This window comes from Lipophrys pholis, assembly GCF_963383615.2.
Source record: "Lipophrys pholis genome assembly, chromosome: 10".
NCBI lineage: Eukaryota > Metazoa > Chordata > Actinopteri > Blenniiformes > Blenniidae > Lipophrys > Lipophrys pholis.
Window position 1 is genome coordinate 21,434,873 of NC_137640.1, and position 23,246 is coordinate 21,458,118.

Consider the following 23,246-nt stretch of genomic DNA (forward strand, 5'->3'; position numbering starts at 1 on the left):
AGCAGCATAATACCCACTGGAACAATATTAGAGCAGAAAGTTTCAATTTAAAAAGTTACCCGACGGCTGATTGAGAAAGTGAAAGTCATTAGCTTTACTTTGAAAAGCCCAATTTAACGACCACAGAAGTAATTCTGCAGCAAAACAGCAGTTTGCCATGTTTGGCTGACCAGTTGTCACCAAACTGTTAAAACTGGAGGAAATATTTGCAGGTAAAATGTTAATTTCTCCTCTTTCCATGTGTGTGTGTGTGTGTGTGTGTGTGTGTGTGTGTGTGTGTGTGTGTGTGTTGATATTACCGTGTATTATTGCCACTTTGTTAATGTTATAAGTTCACAACTTTGTTTCTAGAAAGATTCTAATTCTCAAAATGGACCTACGCTGTAACAAAACCCAGACTAATCTAAGATGTTTATTAAGTAATTAATTAATGTTTAAATTATTTTGCTGATCTTAGCGAGAAACAGTTTCACCCAATGCTAAAAGGACGTTACAAAAAGTCTTTGAATTTAAATACAGTCTCTGTGTGCTGAGTTGACATTAATTTCGTGGTTTTCCCTGAATAAATATCCATGACAAGCTTCAGTCTTCTGTAGAAAAACATTGCGATTAATTACAACTAATTACAGAAAATTGTGCAATTAATTAGTTCATATTTTAAATAAATTGACAGCACTAATATATATATATACAAAAGCATGAATGCAGAATCATAAGCGCATCTCACCTTTCTTGATCTTCTGGATTGGGGTGAGCGAGGCCCCGTTGGTGCCAACTGTCAGGCCTATGGCGGAAGTGGGGAGCTTAGGTGAGGACAGCATGGTTGGCGTCCCATTGGGAGAGTAGGTGAAGAGTGAGCTGCCAAAACTCTGTCGTCGGCCTTCCCGTCGATTACTATCGATGGCTGCTTGAAGCTCATTGGGGTTGCTCAGACCCCTCTTATCACATTCATATGGGTACAGATACTTCATGTATCTGAAATTAAAAAAATGTCATAAAAAAAAGAAATGAACACGGGGGTGTGTCGATGTTTGCAGAGAATATATACAAAATGTAAATCTCTTCCTGTAAGACCTGACTTTGACGCAATGAGGTAATCTAAACCTACAACTGGAAGTCATTGGGAACAGAAAGGTTCATTTATAAATCAATATCACAGAATTCAGAGCTAGCACACCATCAGCAAATACTGACTGTGTGCGGAGGGTGAAGGCTGCACTGGTGATTGAGGTAGGCAGGTTGAGTCCCTTGGTGATCTCTCTCCACAGCTTCTTGTTGATGACCTCCACGAGGCCGCCCTTTTCTGTCACCAGCCTGTAAAGCATGTACAGGTCCAGAACCTGTTTGGCCATGATGGGAATACGATTCACTGGGGTTCCTGCAACAGGCAAAAGGAAAATGTCAAGAGATAAAAAAAAAAAAATCCCATCATAGTTTCCTTCATTCTAAAGGAGAATAGCTTTTCTTCACCAGGAATTTATCAAGACTCTCAGATGTGGCTGATTACGAAATGAAAAAAAAACAAAAATGAACTGGACTTCAGAGAACCATTGAAAAGGGCATGGTAGCTTTAATGTGTTGAAGAGAAAATACCTTCTCGTTTGTTTTACAAACAATAAACAAGACATTTACTTACTAGCCATTTGCAGTTGGCAATCAAAGTATTTCTGAATGGTCATACTGCTATCAGACGGTACTCAAGCACATCAAAGTACACTTCAAGGACAAATTGCAATGTAATGGCTCACGCTATCTTCTAATCGACCGTTTTTTGCATAATTTAGCAGCAGAAACAGCATTTCGGCAGGGCAAAAAACGCAATGCTGACTGATTTGAAGTGCATCTCCATGAGATGGTTCCAGGTATAAAGTTCAAGCACATGGTAATCTTAGATCACGTGTGTGTCAGAAGGGATTCGGAACATGGTAGGTATGAACTGACCGATTCCTCATTTAAAATGAAAACAATTAGACCTGGAGTCCTACATAGATGGCACATTATGAACAGATCTATCAGGAAAAATCATACCAGGACAAAAAAAGGATTTAAATTTAATGTTAATGTCAGATTCGAAACAGTTTTGTTTCTTCAAAGTATATAAAATGTAAAAGCGGCTGACTGACTGACAAACAAGGCTTCATTAGTTACCACAATTCGATATTATTCTCCAACAATAACTATAATACAAAATAATAGCGATCACTTAAAAATAAGCGTGTCAGTGACACTAACAAAAAAAAATCAACTAAGGCTTGAAATTGTTCATTTCTTATATCGGTATGTGACACTGAATACAATTGTCTTGCGTAGATTAAACATCATATATAATGAATCCCTGACTCGCATATGGAGGAGCAAAATCCATCACTTAGCAGCATGGCCTATAGATGGCACTGTCAGATTCTCGGAGCAAACTTGACAGACCGACCCAGTGAGTCTGACACAGTAGTAAACATTTAGGACTGGTTTTTTCAGTTGTGAGCACATGTCTGTAGTCCCCCATGTCAGTCTCCAGCTTAAGATCGGATCTTTTCAGCAGCTAACCAAAAAAAGAAATGACACTTCCATGTATGCAAATTTAGTCTTTGTGTACCCAAAGTATAAACAATTCACAATTTCCTTGGTGCAATAAGCAGTTATGTAAATGAGGAGAAGTGAGTCCAAGTAGTAAGTGAATGAGCAGTATCGGAAAAGTGTTCAGTGCCATGTGGACAAGCGTCAAGATGGGACGGTAAACCAATCCATCCTCAGGCATTGATACAACATGTCCCTTCTAGTTATAGCCTGGGAACGGTGAGGGGCTGTGTGACCATAAAGCAATCATCTCCGAAATGAATAAAGACCCCGCCCGCCTAAGTGAAAGGTGAGTAGATGGTGTTGTGTCATATAGCAGAGAGCGAGATGGGGGTTGGTGATCATCCTCTCTCTATCCAGCTACAAGAGCCGCCTATTTCACTTAGCTGTGGATAAAGCCATGAGATACAAATCAAGAAGATAAGAATTTGAATAGATAAGGTGTACTTTTTATTGAATGTCGGTACATCTGATATACTGAGGCACTGCTTAGGGATTTGAAAAAGCAGCCACACATGAACAGTTACATACCTCTTTTTTGCATGAAGCTGAAGAGGTCATCCAGGAACTCTTTTCTCTTTGGGTCTCCGTCTAACTCATACAGCTGTAGAGAAGCAGAGGAGGGGAAAAGATTAAGCTGAAGCAGATGTCTGCCAGAGAGGAAACAACACTTTGACACACAACATAAGAATACTGAGATGAAAGCGTTTTGCCATCACAAAATCAATGTGCGCATACAAAGGTGGGTCAAATACAGGAGCTGCTAGAAAAACCCCTCAGTGGTAGCACTGCTGTTCAGACAACCAGGGCTGCAATTTGTGTCAATGAAATGACTGCACCGTATGAGCAAAATAATACAAAAACAAAACAAAAACATGTAGATTTCTACATGATGACAAGGACAATTATCATGAAAGATTGGCCACCTTCTCATCATAAAAAGAAAAAAAAATAGAGAACTGCTGCAGAGCAGTGTTGCTTGATGAGAACCTGATGTGGCTCCAGCTGCTGGCGGGGCCCCGGGCTCCGGAAAGTTCAGTGAAAGTTAGCAGTAAAAGTGAGGCGCCAACTCGGGGGAGTACAGTGCGGCCATTGAGCTTGTGTGTGTTTTTTTTTTATTTTTTTTATCCAGCCTAATGTGATACTAAAATATATCATTAGAGGAGCTTCAATGTGTTTGTAAATATTGGCATTAAACATCTGACACTGACATGTCAGTGAGCAACAGACAGTATCGGTGGACTATGGAAAAGCTTCAGGTACTTGAGTTAATGCTAAATCAATTTCACGCACAAGCTCACACAACAATGGCGACGATTGACATTCACGGTGTTAGCACAGCATAGGGATCAACTAGGGGATCAGTGTCAGCGTCTCCGGCACCACAACGCCACATCACAGATCTCAGAACACACATCTTCAGAAGTCAAGCCCCTGTCAGCCCGAGAGCTGCACACCACATTTCACGCCATTCATATTTCACAGTGAAATATATATATATATATATATATATATATATATATATATATATATATATATATATATATATATTCATAGTTCACTATTGAGACAGCCATTGCAACCAACAACAAAACCAAAAGAAAACCAACACAAAACACAAAACAAGACAAAGATTAATCAAAGTGTGTGTGTGTAGATTGTTGGGTATTCAGACCACAATCCAGGCAGGGTGTCCACTACTGGATAAATAAGTTCACAGTGACCTGCACATTAAATAATGTGAGACATTGTACAAACATTTTCAAGATTTTTATGCACCACATGAAATAGGCATGTGATAAATAATTACATTTCAACATAAAATATATTCTGTAAGGTGCGTCTAATACATGACGTTAAACAGTATACTTCAATTTATTTTGAATGTACTGTCCCTGGTTTCCAAAGCTACTCAGCTACAACATGACATTTCTGTGAAGAAGAGCGATTAAGATCACAGATCAAATCTTGCACCTCTGATTTCTTAGGTTTAGTTTGGCACCATCGCAGAGGAAATGAAAATGAAAGGCTTGTCATGCTATGGCCTTAGTAGTGGCCTCTTACCACTAACAGACTGTCCCTCAATGTGGCATTCAGCCCTCATTAGTGACTCCAAGCTGCCGTAAGATCTTATTATCTCGTGGGTGGGGGTGGGAGGCAGAGGGGTGGCGGTTGCTGGGCTGATGGGGGTTAAGGTGGATGTTGCGGTGGGGGATGCCAGCAAATGTACACGCCTGCTGGAGGCAAGGGGGAGTTTTAATTACAGGATGCATGCATTTCGTGAAGTGCCGTGCCATAAATCTTAGAAATTACCCCCTATCCAGTGCCCATCCCCCCTGCCCATGTTGCTGATTTGCTCTCTATCCTTCTTTTGCCCTCTTGTGCTCTTTTGGTCCAAATCACACCAATGAGTATTTCCCTGGTGGGGCTCCCTCCAAGTCTTTAAGATGTGATGACAGAGTAGAGTACTGGAAATCAAGTATTAAGGAATTACTATTGCTTACTAAAGGTGAGATCTTTCATTGATGACAGTTTACTCACAGCAGCGTCAAAGCAGTACAACCGCTGTCTTATAGTGTTGAACGATGGCATGTTGATGAAATTCATTGTTTCCCTGCAGACTGAAGAGCTGACAGTAAAGTGTGAACGGTGTTTACACGATAAAAGTATGCGTTTTACTAATCATATCCAGTTTCTTGTCTCGTAAAGTATTGTCTATTCACAACAGAACAAGCTACATAATTACTTGTTAAAGTGCCTGAAGTAAGAATTTAAGAAACAGGAATCACCCAACCTCATGACAAATGTCACACCAGAATAACATATTTCATATTAATTTAATTTTCTTTTGGAATGGAAAATAAAAATCTGTTTGTTATTTGTGTAAGCAATACCATTTCCAATAAATCTGGACAAATATTTTCTGATAGCTGTGATATTGATATGCACTACCAGTCAGAAATTTCGACACACCCTCTCATTCAATGATCTTTTTTTTTCATGACTATTTCATGAAGTCGTCATCTGAAATGTTTTAGCCCACAGTCCTGAGGGAGTTCCAGAGATGCTGAGCACTTGTTGGCCCTTTTGCCTTCATTCTGCGGACTCATCAGACCAAAGCACAGGTTTTGACTTTTCTAATGTTCCTTCCTTGTGCTTCTTGGACCAAATCTCTTCTGCTTGTTGCTTTTTCTTAGTAGTGGTTTCCTAGCATAAGGCCTGATTGACACAGTCTACTCTGAACAGTTGATGTGTCTGCTACTAGAACTCTGTGGCATTTATCTGGGCTCTAATCTGAGGTGCTGTTAACCGGCGAGTTCTGAAGCTAGTGATTGGGATGAACTGACCCTCAGCAACAGAGGTGACTTCTGGTCTTCTTAACTTGGGGTGGTCCTCATGTAAGCCACTTGTTTTGAAACTGCACTTGAGGACACATTCAAAGTCAAATCATATCATTCGCTGATTGGTTCTTGTCATATTATGAATTCTAACCGTTGTCAAATAGGGCTGTCAGCTGTGTACCAACATGCCTTCTACACAACTGATGGTCCCAGCCCATTAAGAAGGAAAGAAATTCCACAAATAAACCCTGAGGAGGCTCATCTGTGAAGAGAAAACCATTTCAGGTGACAACCTCATGAAGCTCATTGAGAGAAGGCCAATGGTTTTCAGCGCCGTCAACAAAGCAAAGGGTGGCTATAAGGAAGCATGCTTTGAGTTATTTCACACTTTTTTGTTTACTACATAATTTTATGTGTTTATTCATAGGTTTGATGCCTTCAGTCAGAATCTAAAATGTAAATATAGTCAAGACAAAACATTGAACGAGAAGGTGTGTCCAAACTTTTGAATGGTAGTGTAGCTTATCAGTTTAGTAAAGTCTTCAATTGTGCTTACTTGATGTCCAATATTCAGGCACACTATTTCAGAAGATTGATGTTTAATGTTGAAATTATCTCCATCAACATAAATAAACAATTAGCAAACACCCAATGAATAAAAATGACCATATCGAATAAATATGCTTTTTTATAATTGGTGATGCATTTTAATTTTACTCCAATTCAAACCGAATGGCAGGAGGTGAAGCGAAATCAACGCATTGACACACATTCTGCTATGTAAATCTGCCTGCAGCAAAAGTTTTAAAAGAAATATCTTGAATTACCGTGTTTGTGACAAATACGAGCCAAGAATGTAACCTGTGTTCACACCATGGCAGGATGGATGTTTGTGAAGTTAGAAAAAAATAAACCTGTGCTGGCGCAAGTTAAGGAAGTTCCTAGAAATTGCACAAGTCAACTGACCAAACTGACCACTTTATGGAATATATATATATATATATATATATATATATATATATATATATATATATATATATAATTTTAAGCATGTCAATCTGCAGGTTGGAACAAAGCTGATAATGAAGCCCTATTAGGCAGAGAAATAGCTGGAAACAGTTGTGGGCTTGCAGGCTTCAGTCCTGCTGCGTTCAGAGTGGGACACCTGATTGAAAGCAACCAATGAGGATCCTGTCTGACCAGAAAGACCAGTGCCATTTGTACGAGTCACATATGTGTTATTCTATACATTCCCCTCATCGTACTCTGCTTCTGTATTTTCTACCTTGTCTTTTATGCCGTTACATTCTCTCTTTTTTATACATGCGTTTGTCATCTTCGATGAGCTTCAGTTTCATTGTGGCCGTCTCCTTCACTCTCGGATTTTCTTGTATGTAGCCTCTGTGTACATTGCAAGTCCCCCACCACAACTACCACCCACCCACCCATACACATGCATAAAGGCTTTATCAGGCTGAGGTGGGTGTGGTTGTTTCAGGCTTATATACTTTTTCATGACCGTCGTCTCTGCGTCGGGGCAGGGGCCCCTCCTGGATTAAAGCTCTGCTGCACAGATAAACAATAAGAAACTAGATAAATGACTAGAAACTGGGACAACTGGTAATGCAGGGTTCACACCTATTGACCAAATCCTCTGGAACAACACACCTGACTAGCAAATAGTACACGATTTTGAGTTCCTAAAGTTTCTCCCTTGAAAAAGATCAATGTTTCAAATCTATGATTTGTTTGGAATCGTTTGTATATGTACAAAGAATGACTAAGACATTGTTTAGTAATTGGGCCATATGAAAAATTGCTGAATTGATGTCAGCTGCTTTACAACATTGCATGAAGAAATGTTGAGTTTTTGTTGGTTGTCTAATGGTTTCTCACCCGAGTTACAGTGACAAGATGTATGAATATAAAAATGTCTAACACACACAAAAACTGGGCTTAATGCAACGATCAGCAACCAAAGAACAACATGTGAAACTGCAATAGTGTGGTGATGGTGGTAGCCAACTGTGGACAGCTTAAGTGTTTGTGTGTTTGAGAAGGTGGGGGGGTTGGGTCACTCCACTGTTAATGCAAATGGCTGTCAGCAGGGCTGGTACAGAAGTGTCACATAGCACATAATAGGGGCTTTGCTATTGAAAACTAAAACTGAGAGAAGGCTAGAGTATCATGTGTATGCTGTTTTACACTTGCCAATCACCTGGATAACCCTGAGGTCTGGTAGACACACACATATTTTCACACTCCTTCGCTCTATGAATGATGACTTAACCGATCTGAAGCTTTGAACCAAATAATACAGTACTAAACAACTAATCAGGGTAAGCATGTCGTCTGCATGAAAAAAAACCCCCATAAATAACACATAGAATAATGATAAAAGTTTTCTTTTCAAAATATTCCAAAACAATACAGCACCATTATGAATTTCTAAAACTTATATATGCAAATTGAATACTTCTGGGACGAATACAGCAGCCAAATGCGCAAAACAGGAAATCTAAATTCAGGCTAAGCTTGCAAATGCTTCAAATTTAGTATTCAGTGCACATACTGGAAACAAAGAAACCTGGCAAACACATCTGAAAAATAGCTATCTTTTTGATTATAAATACACTTTGCATTTCTTTTTTTTACAGTTCAGTGCACAAGGGTTTGTCTTGTCCTTTTGCATATTTCTTATGAGATGACCAGCTTCATAGTTGTTTGCTCCTCCCAGGCAATAAACTGGAGTTATAGTGTTTCCAGGTTATCCATCTGTATCATGTGCATACACACATCTGTACAGTCACTCATATATGCGGCCAAACCATGCTCATTACCCAATATATCCTGAATGCTTTGAGTGAACCCTGCATATATTTTCTTGACAATGAGAGGATTTAATTTCGGTGCTCAAAGAAAGATTTTGAGGGCACAACCTTTCTTAAAAGCAAAGGCCCAACACATGCTATCATATTCAAAACCAGTATTCTAAATGCATACTGTAGGTCTCGACAGGCATTACTGGTAAATGCAACTTCGCTGATCTAGTGAAGCATATTACCCAAAAGTAGTTATTGTACATTTTTACAATCAGACTAAATTCACCTCCAGGTAATGCTGAAGGAACAGTTTCAACACAACATGATAAATAAAGCTATTTCAGTAAACATTTCTCATATTATTATTCTTGTTTTTTTTTATATATATCATTCTCCCTGACTTGAAAAGAAAAAGAATTGTCTCATATCTATATGGGATTGTTAGAATACAACGACATCCACCCAATGAAATCTCTGACCCACTGAAATGTGAGGCTCACACATACAGTTAACCATAATCAAACACCACAATGCCAAAGCAATTTGCAAGAGTCGTTGAGGTATTCAAGTAAACAACATGAGCAGGACTGAGAAGCTCACAATGGAAGTTGAACTCCTATATTGTTTTGGCTCATTTTGATATCTTGGCCTGTCTTGCCTAATGTATTTGTTTTTGTTGACCACAGTAAACAGAAATCCTTTGAAGTTATTGCAAACTTTGAGTCTCCTTTGTAATTGCAATAATTGTAATCCTCTGTAAGTGTGGCCTGGGTACAAAACAAAGCGTCCTCTGTACACACAAAGAATTTCTCTGAGCGGGCTTACTTCCAATCTTTCTATTCAGGTTCTTTTTTCTCGCAATGAAGGATTTCTAAATCTTTACATTTGAAGCATTCATCGGATTAACATCAAGTTAGCATGAACAAAAGGGCTAACAGAGAAAATATTCTGTTGGCTCATCCTTGAACTGATGTTTTTAATACATCAAAATGCATGCCAGGCCACACTAATGACATATCATGATGCAATGCAGTTGAGAAGATGAGGTGAAGTCGGGGAGTGAGTTTCACATTATTCATTTTCTGGATAATTATGAGTTCATTTTATTTTAAAGACAACCAGCTGACAGTTTGCTGGGAGAGGGCTTGAGAAGTGAAACCCCTTGTGAAAAACAGCAGATTGCTTTTGAAGGCCAGCCACAGTCATTATTGACTTATTCAGTAATCACTGAGACACTGGGGTGTGTTCTAACTTGATAAGGGATAAGCTAGAAACGAGCGCTGAAAATGGGACCAAAATTAACTGACTCAGAACGAAATGACCTGGACTCAGGAAAAAAAAAAAAAAGTTTACAGATCACCTCCAAAGTTGAATGGAAGCTTCCAGGGTCTAATATCTATCTGTGGAGAAAATTTCACCACCATCCATGCAGTAGTTTTGACTTAATCTTGCCAACAGACATAAAGACAGACAGAGACAAATATACACCGATGGTTATATTATGTGCTTGGCAGACGTAATTATCATCGTAAGAACTTAAGACGTGTGTTTGTGTGTGTGTGTCTGGCAGTAATCAGAAGAAGAATCGGTACAGAGAACTGGAAAATCAAAGAGAATGCAACAAAGCAGGTAAGACTGCCATCCTGTTTTACGAACACACACCTTCGACTGAAACTAACAAGAGGTTATACTTAATGTACAGGAGGCTAACCCCTCCATTCCACCCACCCACACAAAACTAGATGACATATCTGAATAACACTAAAAGGTGAAACAACCACATCTTTTCTCTTTTTGAAAAATAACTTCAAAAACCTGTTTAGTGACTCCTGTGACATGTCGGTGCAAAAGGGAAAAACGGAGTAGTGTCTCAAATTCTGCAGGAGGCAAAACATAGGCAAAACAAATTGATTTCTATGTTTATATTCTTTATGACTGATAGAAAGCATGGATGCAATGGAAATAAGGCGCCTCCCAGTAATGCAATTTGATAATAAATTGCCTTCCTATGTATCTTACACTTATGTGGAAAATAGCTTAATCTAGTGAGCCGATAGAGCTGACAGTGGTGTGACAGAAATATCTCCACAAACAGATATTTTATTAATCGACCATTCTCTTTCTCCTACACAGGTCTTGCTCATCCCCCACGAGCACGAAACAGCAACAATGGGGCCGACGCACTGCTGATGCCCTCGTCAGTGTTTTATTGACAGGTAGGATAAAACGCATCATAATCCTAACTGACCAGCCAGCCTTGTCAATTCCTCTGACTGGGGACGAGAGGAGACAGATTACTAATTCAACAGCTTCCTGATGAACTGTAACTAATGTTCCTTTATCAAGCACAACCATATTTGATCACAAAACTATAGTGAGAAGAAAGAAAAAAAACTACCAGCAATTTTTCAGGGGTGATGATGTTTTAATCTTTCTGAGCGTTTTCATAGTAGATTTTATAATAGAAATTGAACTTCAACACCAGTACCAGTTTGGTTATAGATTCCATAGTTTGTGTATGTCATGTAAAATATATTTAGCTACAAGTGACTAATATAAACGATTTGCTGTCATGTCAAATCCGTATGACATTCTGGCTGCTGGAAAACACCCCTGAGATTTTAATGACGTGCCAGAACTCCAATGATCCTTTCTGACAGGGTGTCCTGATGGAGTGAGAGATTGCAAGTGAATCTCAGTTCGCAAGGTTCCGTTTGATGCCCGGTTTTTATTTGGTATAACTGTATGTACAGTATCTCATCCTGACATAAGAAAAAATTTAAAACCAGATGATGACGCCAAGAGGTGATACCAGAATCAGCACTATTCCCCAATTACACGCACGCCATTCCTTACTCCCCATATCAGAGCAGCTGCCAAGGAAGGAAATTCGGATAAGATTCAGAAATAGCAGGCAGCTTTCCCAGGACTAATGTGCCGTAAGCAATCTGTTGTAACTGCAATGTTAATGACTAGTATCTTAATGATGGATGCCCAAACTAGGCAATGCAAAGCTGCACAGTTGGGGAAGTGAGTGTTGCAGTAAAGTGGCGTGTTGAAAGACGGAAGCTTAATAGGTAATACCACTCATGCCATCATCATTTGGTGAGCAAATAGTGTTAATGTTAGTTCCTTACCGCATATAAGATGTGTATGCTCAATTCATAAGCATCTATGTGGAAAGTGAAGGTATTTATTGAGCCCTACAATAGATTCCATGATACCTATTGCGCTTGATAGCAGGAAGATGAAGGCAGAGAAAGGAGAGTGGCTAAAGCTTCAACAGAAGTTCAGAAATGCACTTTTAGCCTATTTACAAATAAGGCAAGGTGCTTCATCCAGCCTAACAACAAAAAAAGCTTGTTTGGCCATGTTGCTAATCTTCAGTATGGAGAACCTTACTGTGAAGTGGGGAAAACACATGGCTGAATTCCCACACCTGTCCTTCAGAATGATGGATGTGCAGGGCAATGAGTTTAAAGACATATCCAGCCCACCCAGCCCCATGGAAAAAAGAGCCTTCTGATCACTATGTGAATGGGCTGTAGTTCAAGCTTCATCAACCTGAATGCTTCCCTTGCATCGTGCGTGGCATTTATTTAGTCTTTGGACATAAAAAGCAATGGACTGCATAGCATCACCAGAGTGGAACAACAGTAAATTTCCTATTAGTTTATCCCAGACAGAATGTGAGGATCCAACATTCTACTGTCAACCTTTTCGTATTTTGAACAGTTAAGATGGCACAGAGAACCTTCTGTTAGTTTCACAGCAGCTGTTCTCAGTCTTGAGTTCCAGCTCTTCATCTGTCGCTGTCACTACTGCTTAGATGAAGTAAAAATCACAACACACAAGGAGGGAATAACTTTTTAACTTGCATTTCTATTTTGAATCACTTAAACTCTCCAATTAATAGGAAAAGGCTAACTGCTGTTTCTGCATGACAGATGCATGTAAACAAATCAGGCAACTTCAGTATTATGCTGGAGAACACTTTGGCACATAAAGTCACGGACTGAACTACCTTCCTTATAAATAGACTACTCATTCCACAATGTCAGTTTTGGTTGCCAGCAACAATAATGGTTTGGTTTTATCAAAACACATGAGCTCATATAATGCCAAAGCCCTAGATTTGGCACAGAAATGGGTGGTTAAGTAACTATCTGTGTCAATGTTACTGATCATAGTCTTCTTGCTTTGACATGACAAACTACATGCAGTGACAAGGGTCTATTAACAGTTCATGTAGGTGTAAGACGTTAATTATGTGAAACAATTTGTATATGTGGTGTAAATAGAGACTTATTTCAAGACCACATAATTAAAAAAGGTTTGCTAATATTGCACAGACAAGACAGGGCAGTTACAGTGTTGTCACAGGGGCCAGATGTGACGATTATGGTTCAGAGCACAACAAAGCCTTTGCACCATCGCTGACATATTGACCACACAGACTATTAAAGTCACACTTCAAAAACATGCAGTTCTATTTTCCACTGCTTTCCTGCCTAGTTTTGTTTCACACCAGAACAAAGAGCAACCCAGACCTTGAAAATGTGCAGCTAAGTATCTTTATCGATGTTCAACCATTTTCGTAATTGATTCTTCCAAGAATGAGAGCTTTCAACGCACACAGCCTTTTCAGAGGGAGCTTAAGGCAAAAGTGCAAAATGCATTGCTTTTGTTCAAATGAATGCCAACAACTGGGTTCTTGTGTGAAAAGATGTCACTTAAGGCTTTGTTTTCTGACAACTCACACCACTCAGTTCATATCTATTTCAGCTCCTGGACTGATACACAAGGCTGCGGTAAAAGGTTCGCTATAGAAAAAAGGAAAAAATGTGGAATGAGGCAGAATAGGGCACATATATTTACTCAGGAAATAATTAAGGGAGGGATCAGAAGTAAGATTCAGACATAATGATGGCAAAGCAGATAATGTGATGGATTTCTTTTTTGCATTTCTCTGGCTTAAAGTAATTCCTGATTAATTCCTCATTCTGTTTTACAGCATAAAGTCACATTAAAGCTCTTATTACTAGAAATTTGTCATCACAGAGCTTGCCATTTTAAAATTCCTATTGTTGGACGAAGTACAACAGTGAAAGAAAAAAAAAACCCAGGATGAAAAGCTAGCCTCAGCCTTTACACAATCTTTGTTTACATTCCTGCTCCAACCCCCAACTCCTCCTCCATATTGAGTGGCTGCCAATTTCCAGAATCCCCATGGCTGTATAGTTTCTGACATCAGCTCCATGCAGCACGCTAGAAGTTGGACACGATTCAAATGCTCTGCGGTGCTTCACAGTCAAAATGAACATTTACTCCACGCTCTACTTGGCAATGGTTCAAAGTTCAATGCCAACTGACTGAGGTTTTTCTGTTCCCTCAGTCACACCTACTCTTTCCACTCCTGTTTCTCTTAATCTTCCTCTTCTTCTTCCTCCTTTCAACCCAAGACTTTCAGATGTCTTCCCCTGAATTCTTTTTTTGTCTTGTTTTAATGACATGAATAGAGTCCATTAGTCTTAGGTGGATGATTTGTTAAACAAAGATCCCTGCACACAGAGGTTTCTTGCCAGCACAAATAATGAGATAAAGAAAACTCTGCTGTGCTAATTAATTCAAACCCTGAAGATTAGAGGTACGATGAGTCTGCAGGGATGAAGATTGTGCAGAGTAAGCCTTGTATTTGCAGTGTTGCACATTTAAGTTCAAATACCTTGCTGCTTTGGAGTTAATGGACTCCTAAATAATGAGTTAAATCCAAGCAAATGCAGTAAAGAAAAACTTAATAGTGTGTAAAATATTGATCAAACAGTTCAGTTATTTATTAACTGCAATGAGGCCCCTGGCAATAAACTGCATTTTAACCTGAAAGCAAATAACTGTCACTCTATGTTTGTTCATTGTTGTATCTATTAACAATAACTTACAATGAAAGTAAATGAGAATATAATGCTTTTTTCTGAACTATTTTTTTTAATCTTCTAAATCTTTACAATACACATGAAACATTTGTACACTGTTAGTGTGCAGATCAAAAAGGCCGCGCTACAGTGGAATAAAACTCAATGAGTACCTATCAGACAGCTGTATCAGCAAAAACCTGATGGGCAATCCCAATAAGTGTCACTCCCAATTGGCTTGCATTTGAGCTACACTTCCTGTAGTCACTAACAGTCCCTCCCCCACTACTAATGCGTGTGTGTGTGTGTGTGTGTGTGTGTGTGTGTGTGTGTGTGTGTGTGTGTGTGTGTGTGTGTGTGTGTGTGTGTGTGTGTGTGTGCGTGCGAGATTTAATGTTTAATGCAAACTCCCCTCCATTCACCCTGATCATGGTGAGTGCCATGAATTTTTAAAGACATCCCTACTTTACTGTCCATCTGGGTTCCATCTGCCCAGCTGCTGGTGTTTAAAGCTGACAGACACACACGAGAGGAGACTTCAAAGGCTCTGCATGGCCTCTGGATAATTTCTAGACTGAGGACGATATTGTTTATATAAAAGGGCCAATGTTCTTGACTTTGGCTACGTTTACCACAGCACAGAACAGACAATACACAATAAGAAAACTAGAATAAACTTCACAACTACATGCACATATGTTTTGTCAGTGTTGAGGCATTCAATGTTTATTAAAGGCAGAATAAATAAATGCTAAAAAACATTTAACAAAAAAAAAGAGAAAGAGAGAGAGAGAGAGAGAGAGAGAGAGAGAGAGAGAGAGAGACATAGGTGGAATAGAGAGTAATTTGTGTTCTTAAAGTTTAAGTGCATGAATTAGTGTGGACACAACTCAATCATACACCATATAGGTAATATTCAAGGTATTATTAGACACAGTGAAATGTTGCAGCTTGTTACAAACTCTGCTTGTTTAATTTGGCATGAAGGGGAATTTGAGGATCCCCAAAAGAAAATAAGCTATCCTCAAATCAACCCATGTCCCTATGTTACTTGATGTGAATTACTACTGCAAATTCAGCAGGCAAATTATAAATCCAAGAGCAGCTATCATTTTCATGCTGAAACTTGGTTAATTTGTACAAATTTCAAAGTCTTCACGACAATGGTCAAAAAACAAAACAAACTATCAATATAACACTATAAATGTAGAAAAGCCCTAATGTTTTATAAAATGATTTTATCTTTTGCGCATATATTTACAAAGCAAGCTAATTTATGAGCTTACAGCTCACATGAACTACACATAGTTTGTCGCTGGTGTTTAATACTGCTGGATAACTCAGTAAATATGATAAAAGTATACCACTCAATGTTAGATGTTGGTACTCCAGCTTTTTTACACTATTGAAATTTATAGATGCAACTCAAACACCTTGCTGGAATTGGCCTGGTGGCAGATGGGACCAGATGCCTGCTATATTATTGTCTTTGGGCTTGTAAAAAGTTTATTGGTGTGCCAACGTTTCCTGGAAATAAAAACGAACCGACAGTGTGATACTGATATGGCTATATCTCGGGGGAGGGGGCTCAAGTATGGAGGAGGATCACATTGGTATCACTGAAATAACTCAACCAGAAACAGAAATCTGTGTCATTTACAAAGTGATGAAGAAAATCTGACATAATCTGAAATCTTTTTGAATCCTTGCCTTTAATTTAATTCAGCTGCACTCTGCGTCGCTCAGATATCACTGCTGGCAGAAAGTGGTGAATATTTTTATTAATTTACTTATAAGCACAGTGTAATCAGACATCTGACAAGACAGCTCCTCTTGGCTCGATTTAGTCTGACCTTTTAGCGGAGAGTGAGGAGAGGGGACGAAGATGACTGGGTGATCCACCAGGAATGCAGGTTGGGTTTTGAGTTTGTGTGCATGTTTCTTCCATTTAGCCAAAGTGTGAGTTATAGTGTTCGATTACACCAAGCTATTTTCCCATAAAAATTATGTTAAATCACATTTATACCTTACAAACACTGGACTTCATATGATTATTCTGTCGGGTTAGAAAATTCGATTTGCAATTTTATCATAATTTGGTTATGTTAAAAGAGTTTGCACTTACTGGTTCCTTGCATTAGTTTTGCCTTTTGCTTTAAGAGAAATTATTTGCCTGCAATGACACTCTGGGACATTATATGTGTGCTACAACATATGCAACACTAACATGAATAACAAATGGCCAGTTTTCAGTTTGGAAGATGTCTGACTGCTCCAGACTGATAGAGGCATGCAAGGTTTCTGCTGAGGATCTGACGTTCCTAGTGGCCACATTATCACCCTCCATCAGGCACATTCCAACAGCCTCCACCCACCTGCCCAAAATAAACTGAACAGTCTTAACCCCTTCCTCCCCACCCATTGCCTTCCAACAACCTCCTCACAATCAGACACACAAACATATGTAAGTGGAAGTTTTTTAACCCCACAATCCTAGTCAACCATTAACGTCAATACTTTCACCCGTGACCACAAATGACAACGTTTTGCTTTTAAATTTGTCATCTGCCAGAGAGACACAACTGAATTTTGAATTTATGGATCAAGCTATATTATTACTAGCTGACTGATAAACCCTTGTTTAGCTCATGTGAGAATATAAAGGAAAAAAGTGCAGTCCCAAAGCAAAAACATTTCACAATTCATTAACATTGAAATGCTTGTATTTGCATTCACCCTTGGAAGAACTGATCACTTACTTTGTACAATGGTAGAAAAATGAAACATCTTTGCTAACTGAAGTGAAATATGTCTTTTTGTCTAATGAGTTCATAGCAACAAGTTAGTATCTTACCTATGGCTGGCTATATGGTGAATACTTGTTGAATATTTCTAAACTCCTCGTCAAGCAAAGAAACAGGTTTTCTATAATCAATGTGACCAGTGTTTTAAAATACTCGTGTGGATTTGACAAGTGTCCATTTGCGAAAGGTAATATGCGTTGTTAAAAATAAAAATAAATGTCTCAATCCATAAACCAACTGAGGCAGAAAAAAAGTTGCGTTGGTTGATATGACATTAAAATGTTCATGGATTAAACTGTTGTCACCCTAACAGGCAGTAGTTATTTTATTTTTCAAATAATTACTATATTCACACCAGTGCAAAATCAAATTTACAATATTTTAGAATAGAACCATTAAAGACGTTGAGGGCCATGAAGGCTTAGCCATAGTTGTCACTGCCGTTGGTGTCTTCTCTTTGTCTTTACCTCCTTTCTGCCTCTATAATCAACGTCACGTTGTTTAGGCGTGACAGGTTTTAATCAACAATAGGTTGGGTAACACTATCTTAAAAGATATGGGTTGTCTAGGTTGCACAACTGTCAGTGGTATTAAATCCAAGAATGCCTGATCCTCTGTTGACTGATATGTTTTGTGGAAAAAAGAAAAGAGACAGCATTTATTACCTTAAACGTGACGACCACCAAGTCAGAGTATCAATTCAAGTAATTTGCACAAAGCTTCAAAAAGGGAGGGGTTGAGTATTTAGAGAAACAAAGTATAGGTTTTAGTAAAGTTAACTTTCATATACTCTATAATTAGGAACATTTGGCCCCAAATTACAGAAACTATAGTTAGGCTTAAAAATGAAGCATATGTAAGGGTGGGCACAATGTGGCAAAGATAATTCACTTCTAACATGCTTGAGGCATCAATAATGGCTAAGAGAGTTCCTCAGAACCATTTTTCTTCTTTTGAACGCTCAGTGATCTCTGCTCAGACGAAACACAAGTGGCTTCTCATACTGTCAAACATGTGGGGGAAATATTACGACAGGCCAGGAGCCTGTTTGCATTTCAATAGTGGCTTCCATTATGTCATAACCTGTAGTATAAAATGGTGGCTAAGGGAAAACCACACTTTAATCCCAGTAAATAAAAAAAGGCTTTGGTTATTCCAAAGTAAAGAAATTGAGGCACATTCACATGTTTCTATTTGGGGGGAAAAAAAAAAAAAAAAAAAACCATTTAGAAGTACTGAAAAATTCCAACCAACTTCCCTGCTTTATTAAACACATAACTGACTGATATCTTTTAAATAGCACCATTTTAAAATGACATCAAAAATCTCTTAATTTCTGTGACTATCAATGGTGTGCGCTCTTCAGCGAAGCATTTTTGTGACTTGTAATTGTATTTATTGTTGGTGAATTGTTTACTTTATTGGTCTAATTATATATATATATTTATTTTTTATTTTTTTAAAAAGAAGAAGAATATGACCTTATAACTGTGCCTCTTTTTTTACAAGACCTGATGATTTCACTTTGGGTGGCACAAATGCAACTAAATGTATCCTGACATGTCAGCTGTGAGTAGTTCTTCTCTTAGTTTGTATTTCTAATGACATCAACCTCCATCCAAACTTAGCTGTTGACAGACTTAAATCTCTTGACGTAAACTGGCCGTCTTACCAACTGTGCCCTCCCTCATATAATACAAGAAAGTTTACAGTAAACACAAGTGCGATAAAGCTATTGTAAGTGCCAAAATCCAACTAGCCCCTCCCTGCTTGTCTAAATTTGACTTCTCTTCTCTCCCAGTCTTATTCAAAGAAAATGTTACTTTTCTTGACTTCTGTGTTACATTTGTTATCAAATATCCATTAAAAAAAACTAACTTTTTAACAGATAAACCCTCTGAAAATGTGAGGTAGCAAAGGTGAACTGAAACTTGGGCTTTATCTTCATTAGGCCAGTGCCTGGTGTTAATTTCCCACCCTGGTCAGATTACATCATGTGCTGCTGAGAAAGGGTCTTTTAGTTTTTGACACAGTGGGTGTGAAGACCAGATGTGGTTTGTTGGGGAGCGTCCAACATCTCAGATCTACGTAACTCCTTGGCGTTATTATCGCAGCTATGTTTAGGTTACTTTAAGAATTTGGTTGCCATGGTTCTTCACTGTCACAGCAAAAACACTCAATCAATACTTATCAAGAAAACTTTGACAATACAGAGAAAACCCTTAGGAAGAGATGAAGAGACAGGTGAGATTATCCTACCTGTCTGAACTGTTCCTCATAGGTCCATTCTCCATGATCCTGTCCACCCAGATGGCCGTGCGTGGCGTGGGGAGGCATAATGGCTATTCGGGGCTCAGGCTCAGTACCAGGACGGACCTTCAGCAGTTGGGAATGAGGGTGAAGCTGGCGATGAGGCAGCAGAAGGATGCCTTTGCCAGGGGCAACTGCATCATGGCCTGTTGGCAGACCTTCTTCTGCCAGGTCATCATCAAAGTCTTCTTCCATTTCACCTTCAAAGTCTTCCTCGTCCCATTTCTGTTTGCTATTTATTGAAAAGAACAACATTTTGGTGAAATTATACCACTCTTAATTACAGAGACTTATGGAGATTTCCCCCTTCTGTACTTACATTTGTTCTTCTTCATCGGACCCCATCATGTCCTTGTATTGCTCTTCCCCTTCATCATTATCATCATCATCATCTTCCCGCTCCTGTTCACCACAGCTGCTGCGTTCAGACATCGGACTGTCGGACACTCTCTGCAGCCCGGCAGCAGCAGCACGCATGGCCGCCAGAGCTGCCATCTGGGCTTGTTCCGTCTCAGGTGCCGGGCTCCCCATCGGATCATCTCCTGCACCTGTACGAACCTGAGTGTGCTGAGCAGCGGCTTGCTGCTGCAGCTGCTGCTCCATCAGCAGCTTGGCCCTTTGCTGCCTGTGCAGGTTCTCCATGACAGCCTGCAGCTTCATCTCAAGGGAAAGCGGCAGAGTGTTCACCCCTTCCTTTCCTAGTCAAGGAGCACCAGTCGGGCAGAATAAAGACCGATCCTTCTTCCGAGGTGCACTGGAGCCAACTGTGCCAGTGATGAAACAGCTAACTGACTAATGGCTTGCAGGTTCTGATTAAGTGGAATTGTGTTTCCTCAAGTGGTGAAAGGTGGAAAGATTGCAAGGTATTTTTTGGAGCCAGTTCTAAAACGTGTAGTCAAAGGTCAGCTGCCGGTCTGAAGCCTCTCTTCCTTGATTCAAAATGTTTTCGTGCAACTCAAATGGAGAAACGAAACTCGGAAGAAGAGTTGACTTGAGCAGTCTTGTGTCCAGTAATAGCAGTGGAAATGAAGGTGGGAACACAGGACTTTACTGACGAACTACAAAGACCTGAAACAGAGAGAGAAAAACACTTTCAGATTGCTGTTACCCTTAATGTCTGCTAACAATAAACAGATAAAGTATAATGTCTTTTTTAAATCTATTGATGTGGTTATCTGTTGTAAAGCCAATCGTTTCATCTATTTTGGTTAGTGTGACTGTGTATGTGTGTGTGTTGTAATATTGGTGCCTCAGCAATGTTTCTGTTCCCTGTCTTGTAAAACAGTATTTAACAGAACGCAAGAGAAAAAAGAAAAAACTTTTTTTTACCCATTTATAGTTACAACGTATCAAAGTAAGTACAGAGTATTGTTTTGGAAACTTGATTAATCATTTTTAGACTCGTGACTTTTAACCACTTGACTGAATCGCAGAAGACCAGAACTCTCCTGCTATGACTGTAGAGCCGTCCTGTCTATTCAAATGAAGGCCTAAGAAAATATGACGGGTAGTAAAAAGTTTCATTTCACATTCAGAAATGCAAATCTCAATCAGAAATTCACATAAACCATGAAATTGCAATTTTTTTTAGCCAGATTAGCAAAATCCAAGGGATTGATGATAGAAAAACAAGCCAGATGTTGACAAAGTACAAAATGTTTTAACCTCAACAAAAAGAGGAAGTGAATGACTTTCTTCACCTGGTTGGCTTTGGGTCAAGATCAATTTCAGTGCACATGCCCGAATAAGACACACCACACTGTCACATAAGAGTTCACTCAAAATACTATGGCTAATGTTTCAGGATGTCTTCACTCAGGTTTGACCATTGTATTTTGTACTTCACAACATTCTTTGTAGCATTTATGAAATGTAGAGGAGAGTTGGGTTTTTTTTCCCTCCAACTTGTGTAGGTTACTAACGTTACATCTGCTACCTCTGCAATACTGGTTTGCTTTTGTAAATCGCCCAGTTTCCTTCTACGTTTACCTGAAATATGCTCTGAAACTACCGATACTGATAAGAGCTGCACCACATATAACCAGCACATGGGGAAATTAAATGTTAGTGCAGGTGCTGAATTTGCTGAAGAAGAGCGAGTCATGCTGTGAGGCAGGAGTGACTGTACGCCACTACTTGTTCAGTTACGCTGAGTAATACTTGACCTGTGTTACCACCACCTGCCTCACTCTTTTACTTTAGGGAAATTTCACATGTTTGATGCTGATACAGATTAAAGAGCACAATCCGACACCACCAACCACTATGCAATGACTTCTATTTCAGGCAGAGCAATGAACCATAAATCTTATTGAGTATCACATATCAATTGTGATGCACTGTCAGATTATATTGCAACACCACATCTATGTGCTGTAAGACCTTATTACTGCAAATGTAGGAACACACCCCTAAATCCCCTCCAATGAAACACAAATTTAAAATGATTTCTCAGTCAGCAGGTCTTAGAGAATATTTTACTAGTCAAGAAACGTTCTGAATGATTGCAGAACGTCAGTTGCCATTCTACCTAAGATGTGACTTGAGAAGTTATATTTGACGATAATATACCTCATTGTCGAATTACTCATACTTACTATTGAAAGCTAAGAAGTCGCTATTCTATTGAAGCCCACTATAATCCCACAGAAAAGGTAGACTACACTTTCACAAGTTTGACAGTATAATTATATGTGTATCTCTGTCCAGGGAACAAGAAGGATACATGTTGAAGGCCTGTCGGGCTGAAAACTGAATTTCAAAATAAGCTTTTTATCCCTTTCAAAGAAGAATCGACTATTCTACATATCTTAGAGTTGTGACTATAAAATGAGATAAGAAACAACACCCACTAAAGTCTAAATTATCAAGATTGCTCTGTAAGCAGATGATTCAACCAGGAAAAGTGTTTTTCATTCAGCCAGTAATTCAATAAGAGATCCACATGGAAAATAACAGCTTGTGGAACATTACGCACAACTGACTCATCTAAACCATCAATTTATATTTACGCAATGGGCTAATCTCCAGACGTGTAAGGAATTGTGAATGTTACCAGTGATATGAGATATCTTTTTGAAATAGTTTCTTTCCTTATGGTATAAAATGCTAAAATACCTTGTTGCCATAATCTTTCTTCACATGGATTCAAACAATTGGCTCTGCTTGGACTGTAATGCTTCTGAAAAGTGGAAACCGTTTTCGCAAAAACGGTAAAAACAAAAAAGAAACAAGAATGGAAAAACTCCATTCACTCCACGCTCGCAGTAGCAAGAAAAACAAATGACAATTCACCATTAAGGATGACAAGCAGCTGATAAACACCTTCAGTCTTACTGTTTCTTAACAGCATGGGTCACTCTGTAGTTAGTCCATTTATCACACCATGAAACGTGCCTTTCAATAAGAAAGAAAGTGCCATGTCTGCTAATAGGTGCAGAAGTGTCTGATAAAACATAACACTTCTCCCGGAAGGTTTATCAG

At 39.0% G+C, this 23,246-nt stretch overlaps 1 protein-coding gene across 2 annotated transcripts in view; it reads right to left on the reverse strand.

Annotated features, from left to right (window-relative positions):
• Nucleotides 1–23,246, reverse strand: part of arid3a (AT-rich interactive domain 3A) — a 38,190-nt gene that overhangs the window by 3,426 nt on the left and 11,518 nt on the right. For both annotated transcript variants that reach the window (XM_080473861.1, XM_080473862.1), the window contains exons 2-6: nucleotides 20,083–20,831; nucleotides 19,713–19,995; nucleotides 3,106–3,178; nucleotides 1,195–1,378; nucleotides 728–975 (exon numbers count right to left, since the gene is read on the reverse strand). In XM_080473861.1, coding sequence (XP_080329987.1) covers nucleotides 728–975; nucleotides 1,195–1,378; nucleotides 3,106–3,178; nucleotides 19,713–19,995; nucleotides 20,083–20,423 — 1,129 coding nt within the window. In that variant the 5' untranslated portion in view covers nucleotides 20,424–20,831. The remainder of the gene's footprint in view (nucleotides 1–727; nucleotides 976–1,194; nucleotides 1,379–3,105; nucleotides 3,179–19,712; nucleotides 19,996–20,082; nucleotides 20,832–23,246) is intronic.